The sequence below is a fragment of the Panthera uncia genome (genome assembly GCF_023721935.1).
Source record: "Panthera uncia isolate 11264 chromosome A1 unlocalized genomic scaffold, Puncia_PCG_1.0 HiC_scaffold_16, whole genome shotgun sequence".
Lineage (NCBI taxonomy): Eukaryota > Metazoa > Chordata > Mammalia > Carnivora > Felidae > Panthera > Panthera uncia.
Genome location: NW_026057576.1, coordinates 9,055,287 through 9,065,234, shown reverse-complemented (window position 1 = coordinate 9,065,234; position 9,948 = coordinate 9,055,287). Strand labels below are relative to the sequence as shown.

The 9,948-nt window shown below is 35.8% G+C and overlaps 1 protein-coding gene across 12 annotated transcripts in view; it reads left to right on the top strand.

The window, feature by feature from the left end:
* The window catches only part of KATNAL1 (katanin catalytic subunit A1 like 1), a 110,004-nt gene that overhangs the window by 65,604 nt on the left and 34,452 nt on the right, over positions 1-9,948 (top strand). For all 12 annotated transcript variants that reach the window (XR_007461209.1, XR_007461207.1, XR_007461208.1 and 9 more), the window contains one exon: positions 1,308-1,442. Coding sequence is in view for 6 of the 12 variants with exons in the window: in XM_049647412.1 (XP_049503369.1) it covers positions 1,308-1,442 (135 nt within the window). In the remaining 6 variants the exon portion in view is untranslated. The remainder of the gene's footprint in view (positions 1-1,307; positions 1,443-9,948) is intronic.

Below are 9,948 nucleotides of genomic sequence, written 5' to 3'. Positions count from 1 at the left end.
TTTTTTTTTTTTTTTTTTTTGAGAGAGAGAGAGAGAGAGAGAGAGAAAGAAAGGGCACAAGTAAGTGAAGGGCAGAGAGAAAATCCCAGGAGGGGCAGATAGAAAGATAGAGGGAGAAGAAGAGAGAGAGAAGCGGGGCTACCCAAGCAGGTCTTGAGCTCACCCAGTATGGGGCTCGAACTCACAAACTATGAGATCATAACCTGAGTCAAAGTCAGATACTTAACAACTAAGCCACACAGGCACCCTGGAGAGCTTGATTCTTTGTGGCAATGGTTGAATCAGGAGTTTAGTAATAATTTATTAAGAAAATACCGTATTGAACTGGGTTGCTTTAAATTCACTACTTTGTGGGGCGCCTGGGTGGCTCATTCGGTTAAATGTCTGACTTCAGCTCAGGTCACGATCTCATGGTTCGTGGGTTGGAGCCCTGCACTGAACTTTGTGCTGACAGCTCGGAGCCAGGAGCCTGCTTCAGATTCTGTGTCTCCCTCTCCCTCTGCCCCTCCCCACTCACGTGTCTCTCTCTCTCTCAAAAAGAAATAAACATTAAAAAAAAATTAAAAAAAAAATAAATTCTCTACTTTGTTATGCCAGGCTACAACTAGAAACTCTTATCAATAAACTTTGTGGAGTTTTTGATGGGTTTTTTTTTTTTTTCACTGAACATTTTCCAGAGTTGCCATTGTGTAATCTGAAGCTTCTTATTCTAAAATTTTAATTCTGAAAAAGTAGAACTCAATGTGCATATATTTTGTTTGGTATAAAAAGAAATGCTATTTTCAGTAGTGACTATTAGGTTTATTCTCAAATTTTTTGTTGATTTTTAACAAGTCACTTAGAAGTTTGAAGGATAAAATTGTTGCAGTATATAACCTGCAACAAATGTTATGATTGCATGCTAGTACATTAGTAGATGTGAACCTTTTTATTCTTGAGAAAATAAATTAGACTGACAACTAAAATAAAATTTTTTTTGAGGAACTTCATGATTTAAAAAAATAAGGAATAAAACAGCATAATCTCCCATGCCTTTTCTTTTCAGAGCAAATTAAATCTATATTCATTTTCTTACAGAAAAAAAAATATTTTTCTTATTGGATTAGATGATGTAAATCGTTACCTCCTTGTTTTGTAGTTATCTGTTGATGTGTCTGGTTCTGCCACCATACAGAGGTCAGAAGGACTGCATTATTTTCGTCATTGAGCCTATGACGAAGCCTGTGGCTGATGCTTAGAGATGTGAGTTGAATGAAAGAATAAGGAACTGTAAGAAAAACTCCTTCTTTTGCCCTCACCATTTATAGGAGTTGGAGGAGCTTTAGAGAATGATGATCCTTCCAAAATGGTTATGGTATTGGCTGCTACTAATTTCCCATGGGACATTGATGAAGCTTTGAGAAGGAGATTAGAAAAAAGGATATATATACCTCTCCCAACAGGTATGATGCCTTCCTTTTACTATATATATTTTTTTATTTTACTTCCTGTTACCTTTTTCCATTTACATAAGAATTTAGTCCATTGGCATTCTACTTAAAGGTTGTAGTATCACAAAACCAATTGGTCTTAAGTGGAAAGAGAGGCCACAGTAGTTCTCTGTTGAGCTCCTTACATTCAGAGCAGTATTCGTGTTAATAAATTTGATAGGATATCTAAATTTTTACTTTTTTTTTTTCTGAATGTTAATTTTTGAGAGAGAGAGTTTGCACGCACATGCAAGGGTGGGGGGCGGAGGGGGAGAGATAGAGGGGGACAGAGGATCTGAAGTGGACTCCGAGCTGATAATAGAGAGCCCAGTGTGGGGCTCAAACTCACTAACTGTGAGATCAGGACCTGAGCCGGAGTTGGACGCTTAACCAGCTGAGCCACCCAGGCACCCCTGAATTTTTACTTTTACAGTCCTCATTAAATCTTAAGTGATTAAAAATAAAGATCTCTTGGGATTTTCTTCAAAATATGCTGCTCCGAAAAATATAATTTCATCCTATTGAAGACTGTTGAAATTTTCATAAGTGAATTTTTTCTTTTTATATTGAAATAAAATTTACATAAAATTGAGATAAAATTTAAATCTTAAGTGTGTATTCTGGTGAGTTTTGACAAACGAATATTCCTGTTTAATCGGTACCCTACTGAAGATGTAGGATATTTCTGCACCCAGGAAGTTTCTATGTGCCCCCTACCAGTTAATTCAAACCCTTAATTGGCATTACCTTTCCTGGTTTTTGTCACCATAGATGAATTTTACCTATTATTAAACTTCACATGAATGGAATCGTAATATGTATGTACTCTTGTGTGTCTGTTACTTTCAGGCACCATAATGTTTTGAGATTCATCCACATGGTTACGTGTATTGGTATATCCCTGATATGATTATGCCACAATTTATGTATTCCTTTTTTGGTTGAACGTTTGAGTTATGTCTAGTTTAGAGCTGTTAGGAATGAAGGTGTAAATAATTCTTGTGCAAATCTTTTTGTGGATGAGTGTTTTGGATTCTGTTGGGTACTATAGCTAAGAATAGAACAGGTGGGTCCTAGGGTAGATATGTATATGTTTAACTTTATAATACCCAAACTTTTCCCAAGTGGTTGTACCATTTTACTCTTTCACCATCAACCAACGAGAATTCCAGTATTTCCACATCCTTGCCAACATTTGGTATGGTCGGTATTTTAATTTTAGTCCTCCTAACAAGTCTGAAATACTCTAATTATGGTTTTAATTTGTGTTTCTCTAATGACTCATGATGTGGAGTGCCTTTTCATGGGCCTGTTGGTCACTGGTATATCTTTTGTGCAGTGTCTTTTCAAGTCCTTTGCTCAGTTTTTAATTGGTTTATTTGTTGTTCTATTAATGCTGTGTAGTTCTTTATCAGATACATACATCATGAACATTTTCTTCCAGTTTGGTTTGCCTTTCAATTTTCTTTATGGTGTCTATTGATAAGGAAAGTTTTAATTAGTTATTTAAGTTTATTTATTTTGAGAGAGAGAGAGAGAGAGCACGCTCAGGGGAGAGGCAGAGACAGGGAGAGAGAGAGAATCCCAAGCTCTGCACCATTAGCTCTGAGCCCAGTGTGGGGCTCAAACTCACAAACTGTGAGATCATGACCTGAGCAGAAACCAAGAGTCAGATGCTTAACTGACTGAGCCACCCAGGCACCCCTATTTGTTTATTTTGAGAGAGAGAGAGAGAGAATGAGCAGGGCAGGGGCAGAGAGAGAGAAAGGGAGAGAGAGGATCCCAAGCAGTCTCTGCACTATCAGCGCAGAGCCCAATGCGGAGCTTGAAGCCATGAACCGTGAGATCATGACCTGAGCTAAAACAAAGAGCTGGGCACTTCATTGAATGAGCCACCCAGGTGCCCTGGAAAAGCTTTAATTTTGATGGTCTTCTTGTTAAGCTTTTCCTTTGCAGATAGCACTTTTTGTGTCTTAAGAAATCTTTGTTTACTCCAAGGGGCAAAGGTTTTCTCCCATTTTTCTTTTAGAAACTATAGTTAAATCTGTGGTCCATCTTGAAGTAATTTCGTGTGTATAGTATCTCTTAGAGGTTGAGTTTCATTTTTTTCAAATATATATCGAGTTGTTCCAAGCACCATTTGTTGAAAGGAGTTTTCTTTTTACATTTAGTTAGTTTGGCACCTTTGTTGAAAATTATTTTTCTGTGTATTTGTGGGTCTATTTCTCAGTTCTCTGTTCTATTCCATTGACTTAAATAAGTATAAGGCTGTCTAATTAGGTTATCTGATTTTTCTTAAGTTTTGATACCTTGTCTTGAAAAGAATTTGTCCATTTCTTCTAATTTGCCAAATTTATTGGGATTTGACCTAATACAAATGTGCAAGCTGACTAAAGGGTTTATGTGAGGCTGTTGATTTCACGTCTGGTTCTGGAGCCTGAAGTCAGTAGCAAGAGTAGTCAGGAAGACAAGATGAAGTGGTGGAAAGAAAGACAAATTATAACCTCTGGGGATGAACTGGGACCCCATGAGAACATACTGGAACCCATGCTGGGCTCTCATTGCCTCTAAGACTTCCAACTTTGATGACTGGGATGTCCTATTGAAAAAGCTGGTACTGTTTGTAACAGTATCAAATATACACCTAGCTAAGGAGTCAAAAAAGCTAAAGAAAGAAATCTGCCCTAGCAGGGCAGAGCCAGCAGATAAGTGACAGTATGCTTGAGCTGCAAATGCACTTCATATTCTGAACCAATTTTCTGAGTTGATTCATTTCTGCCTTATAAATTTCACCCATAATGACTTATGTGGTGCACACTGAATCAGAACTATTCAGTGAGGAGAATTCTAGGAAATGAAATTACAGCTTTGCTTAAATTGACATAATACAAATCTATACACCTAATTTTTCTTTTATTGTCTGTAGGGTCTATAGTAATGGCTCAGTTTTCATTCCTAAAATTGGTCATTTGTGTTTTATCTTTATTGTTCTTGATCATCTTGCTCTAGAGATTTATCAATGTTACTAATCTTTTAAAAACTCAATATTTTGCTTTGCAACTTTTCTGTTTCCTATGTCATTGATTTTTTTCTCTTATTTTTATCATTTCTCCATTGTACTTTGAGTTTAATTTTCTCTTTCCAAAGTTAGAAATTTATGCTATTGATTTTAAACCTTTCTTCTTTTTTTAATATAAATATTTACAGCTATAAATTTCTCTTTGTGCACCACTTTGGCTTTATCCCACAGATTTTGCTATAGCATATTTTCTTTATTCAGTTAGAAATATTTTCTAATTTTCCTTTTTTTTTTCTTTTGTTTTTGTTTCTTTGACTCTTGGGTTATTTAGAAGTTTGTGGTTTACTGTCCAAATATGTGAGGATTCTCTAGATATCTTCTTGTTGATTTTTAATTCAATTCCATTATAGTCAAGAACTACTCTGTAGAATGTCAATTTTTAAATTGTATTGAATTTATTTTATAATTCAACATATAGTCTTTCTTGGTGACATGTTTTAGTTGCGATTAAATAGAATGTTGTTCTGTGTTTGTTGATTACAATATTCTGTAATTGTTGGTCAGCTCAAGTTAGTGTGATAGTATTGTTCAAATCTTCTAGATTCTTACTGACGTTTTTACTCTAGTTTTTTTTTTTTATCAATTACTGAGAATGGGTTGTTAAGCTTTTCAAATATGGTTGTGAATTTGTTTATAACTGTTTGCCCTAATTCTCTCAATTTTTGCTTTATGCATTTTGAAGTTCTGTCATTAGGTACCTAGATAGTTATCGTTGTTATACCTTCTTTGTCTTTCTACCGTTATAAAATATCTCTGTCTCTGGTTACATACTGTGGCTTGATGTTAACTTTTTTTTTAATGTTTATTTTTGAGAAAGAGAGTGAGCAAGGGATGGGCAGAGAGAGAGAGGGAGACAGAGGATTTGAAGTGGGTTCTATGCTGACAGCAGAGAACCCGATGCAGGGCTTGAACTCACAAACTGTGAGATTATGACCTGAATCAAGTTGGATGCTTAACCAACTGAGCCCCCCAGACACCCCAGCTTGATGTTTACTTTGATATTAATACAGCCTCACCATCTTTCTTCTGCTTACTGTTTGTATATCTGCTTTCTTCTTTAATTTTCACCCTGTCCTTATTTTTACAGTGTAGTTCTTGTAGACAGCATATCGTTGGGTCTTGCTATTTATCTAGTTTGTCTCTGTTTTTTAATTGGAGTATTTAGTCCATTTAAGTATAATGTAATTATTGATATGGTTATGTTTAAGTGTGCCATTTTGTTTGTTTCTCTGTACCTCTTCTCCTAATTTCTTTTGATAATTGATTTTTTATACACTTTAATTCCTTTATTGGATTTTTTTACCTGTACCTATTTTTTTAGCAGTTAACCTAGGGATTATAATATGTACCTGTAACTTCTCACAGTCAATTTAAAGCTAATACTGTACCACTTCATGTAAAATATAATAACTGTTTGCCTCCCTTTGCCTTTGTGCTCTTTTGTCATGTATTTTACACCTACATTCATTGTAGATCCCACAATATAATGAGATTTAAATTGTCAGTTTAAACTTAAGAGGAGCACAAAAAAGTAGTGTTTTTCATTTACCTACATATTTAACACCCCCGCTGCTCTGCTTTTCTTTTTTAAGGTCCAGATTTTCATCTGGGTCTATCTCCCATTTGTCTGGAAAACTTTCTGTAACATTTCTTCTGGTTTAAGGTCTGCCAGCATCAAGTTCAGTTTTTGTTATCTGAAATGTCTTTATTTCACCCTTATTTCTGAAGGATATTCTTGATCGATAAATAATTCTGGGTTGGGAAGTTTTTTTGTTTTGTTTTTTCTTTCATTACTTATGAGGATATCATTTTGTCATCTTCTGGCCTCCACTGCTTTTTGCTGTGAGGTTAGCTTTCATTCATCTCATTGTATATATAATGTGTTTTTCCCGCCTGGCTATTGTTTTTCAAAATCAGCTTTATCAAAGAATGATTTATATGTAATAAACTTTATCCACTTACAATGTGATGATGTTGACAGTTGTATACAGCATGAAACCATACCCCAATCAGGGTCCAGAACGTATCTTTCATTATGATAGGATTTCTTGTGCCCCTTGGTCTGTTCTTCTTTCTTCCCAACACCTTCTACCTCAGGCAACCACTGATCTGATCTTTGCCATTCTAATTTTGAATTTCATAAGTAGGATCATACAGTATGAATTATTTTGGACTGTCTTCTTCAGCATAATTGTTTTGGGATTTATCATTGTTATTTTTTTACTGGTGAGTAGTATTTCCTTTTATGGCCATATTACAGATTATTTATCCATTCTCTTATTGATGGACATTGCGTGGTTTCTGTTTTGAGACTGTTGTAAATAAAGCTGCTGTCAACATTCATGTTCAATTCTTTGTGTGGACACGTTTTCATTTCTTTTGGATAAATACCTACCAGTGAAATAACTGGGTCATGTGGTACTATATGTTTAACTATAGCGAACGGGTTGGATTTTCTTAAGTGGTTGTCCTCCGGTTGTTTTTAAGAGATTGTGTTTATCTTTTTGTTTTCAGCAGTTTTACTATGATGTACCTCTGTGGAGTTTTCCTTTTATTTATCCTATATGTATGTTGGACTTTGATATTGTTTCATAGGTCACTGGGACTCTCTTACATTTTTTTTCAGTCTTATTCAGATGGATAATTTCTGTTCATTTATATTCATGATCATTGACACTTTCTTCTGCCATTGCCTAATCTGCTTTCAATCTTGTCCAGTGAATTTTTCATTTCAGATATATTTTGTAAATCTAGCATTTCCATTTGGTTATTGTTTATAGTCTCCATTATTTTGCTGGGATTCCTCATCTCTTCATCCATTTTGTCCATCTTTTCCTTTAATTCTTTGAGATTTTCCTTTCAAAAGGTGGAACTTCCTTCCCTCCCTTTGAAAATGGATTGGATTTAGTGATTTGTTTCTAAGGAATAGAATATGGCAGAATGATGCTATCTATATATGACTTCCAAGGCCAGATCATAAAAAGGATAGTTTCTGCCTGGCTCTTCCTCTTTCAGATTATATGCTTTTGGGGAGGCCAGCTGCCACACCATGAATTCATGAATTCAAAGAACCTGTGAGAAGGAACTAACATGTCCCACCAAGAGCCAACACCAGCTTTTCTGTTATGTGAGTTAGCTGCCTTTGGATGACTGTAGGCCTGGCCTGTACCTTGACTGAAATTTCATGAGAGGCCCTGTATTAGTCAGGGTCTCTAGAGAAACAGAACCAATAGAAAATGTGTATAAAGAGACAGATTTATTTTAATGAACTAGCTCATGGAATTACAGAGACTGTCAAGTTTAAAATCTTCAGGGTAGGCTGGCAGGCTGGAGACTCAGGGTAGAGTTGATGTCACAATTAAAGTCTGAAGGCCCTTTCTGGGCACAATTCCCTCTTGCTCTGGGCAGGTCTGGCTTTTGTTCTGTTCAGGCCTTCAACTGATTAGATGTGGCCCATCTGCATTATGGAGGGCAGTCTGCTGACTGAATCCACTGATTTAAATACTAACATCATACAAAAACATCTTTACAGGAACATCTAGAATAATGTTTGCCAAAATATCTGACACAGTGGCCCAGCCAAGTTCACATAAAATTAGCCATCATAGGCCCTAAGCTAGAGCTTTCTAGCTAAGCTTCTCCCAAATTCCTGATGCACAGAACCTATGAAGGTAATAAATTGTTATTTTAGGCCACCGTGCTTTAGTGTAACTTTTTTATTCAGAAATAGATAATTGGGGGACACCTAGTGGCTCAGTCGGTTGAGCTTCCAACTCTGGCTCAGGTCATGATCTCTCAGGTCATGAGTTCAAGCCCCGCGTCGGGCTCTGTGCTGGCAGCTCGGAGCCCGGAGCCTGCTTCCGATTCTGTGTCTCCCTCTCTCTCTGCCCCTCCTCCGCTCGTACTCTGTGTGTCTCTCTCTCTCTCAAAAAATAAACATTAAAAAATATTGTAAAAATAAGGAAATAGATCACTGATATGCTACTTTAGAGTTTTTGTCAGCTAATTCTTATATGCGGAACACAGTTTCTATTGGCTGCTTTTTAATTTTCTTGACTGTGGGTCACCTTTTCTGTTTCTTCACATGTTCAGTAATTTTTATTGTATATTTTACACTGTGGAGAGTCTGGATCATGTTGTTTTTCTTTGAAGCGTACTGAATTTTATTCCAGCAGGCACTCAAATTTTTGGCAGAACTTAAGAAAAAGCCAATTTACAGTTACTTGCTGTTTCTTGGCTAATGCATGAAAAAAGTTGCCTCTTCTCTTTTGTTTTATATTTGTTTACCATAAAAAGACAAGTCTGGTACCAGTTTTTTCCTGATGATCAGAAGTGGAAGCCTCACCTATGACTTTTGGAACTTAATTTTTATAACATCTTCCTTACTCACTTTTGTGACTCGATCTCCAAGCTCTATAGTGTAATTAATTGGCTCACAGATTCCATCTCGCGTTGTCTTTCCTGCCTGCTACTATGTATATACCATTAATTCTAATAATCTTGTTAACTTAAAAAGAAAAATGTTCTTCTTCTTAAAACATGCTTAAATTACTAGTTGAATTTACAATAATAATAAACTTATTTAAAGCACTAATGGAAGTGGTTCAATTTAGAACCTGGAAGCTGTTCTGGAATATTACACCTCCCAGAATCAGCTCCTTAGTGCCTGGCTTGCTCTCATATTAGCCGCATGAAATTTTGAAATTTGAGTGGTTTGTTACAGTTTCTGATTTACTGTTTCTTTACTTTCTCTTTGTTCCTCTTTTTACTCTTCCTTGTTTTCTAAAACAAATCTCTCTATGCTATCTAGTATATTTGTATGAAATGAGTTTCAACTTTACTACTGTATACAATGATTGTAAATAAGAAATTAATGCTAATGGGGGAAAATAAAAGTTTTACTACTTGAACTGACACCATTTAAACTTTTGTACTTTGAACTTTAATTTACCATGATAGGGAGAAAAAAATGTAACTAGAAAAATAGTTGATGGTAGCAATTTTATGAACTGCTAAGGAGAACTTAGGTGTTGGGGAGAAACACATACTTTATGATACAAAGGTAGGAACTTAGCTCTCCTTGAAATATTGGCGAAGAAAATAGATTTGGCTGACTGAAGGGTTTTCTTCTAAACTTGTTTTCCCTTATGAAAACGTTGTATCCATTGTAGGTAATCACTTTTGAGTGCTTCTGTCTGCTCATTACTAGTCTGAAGGTCTGTACCTGTGACCACAGAACTTGAGAAATCGCTTTCTCCTAAAGTGCATCCAAACAGATCATCGTAATTAGAACTCCACTCTTTTTCTTTCATCCGTATTAATTCAGTAGGTGTTGATGTAGCTCTTTGCTATTAGAAAGACATTTATTGGGTTCTGTGGGAATATAAAGATAAGTAATGG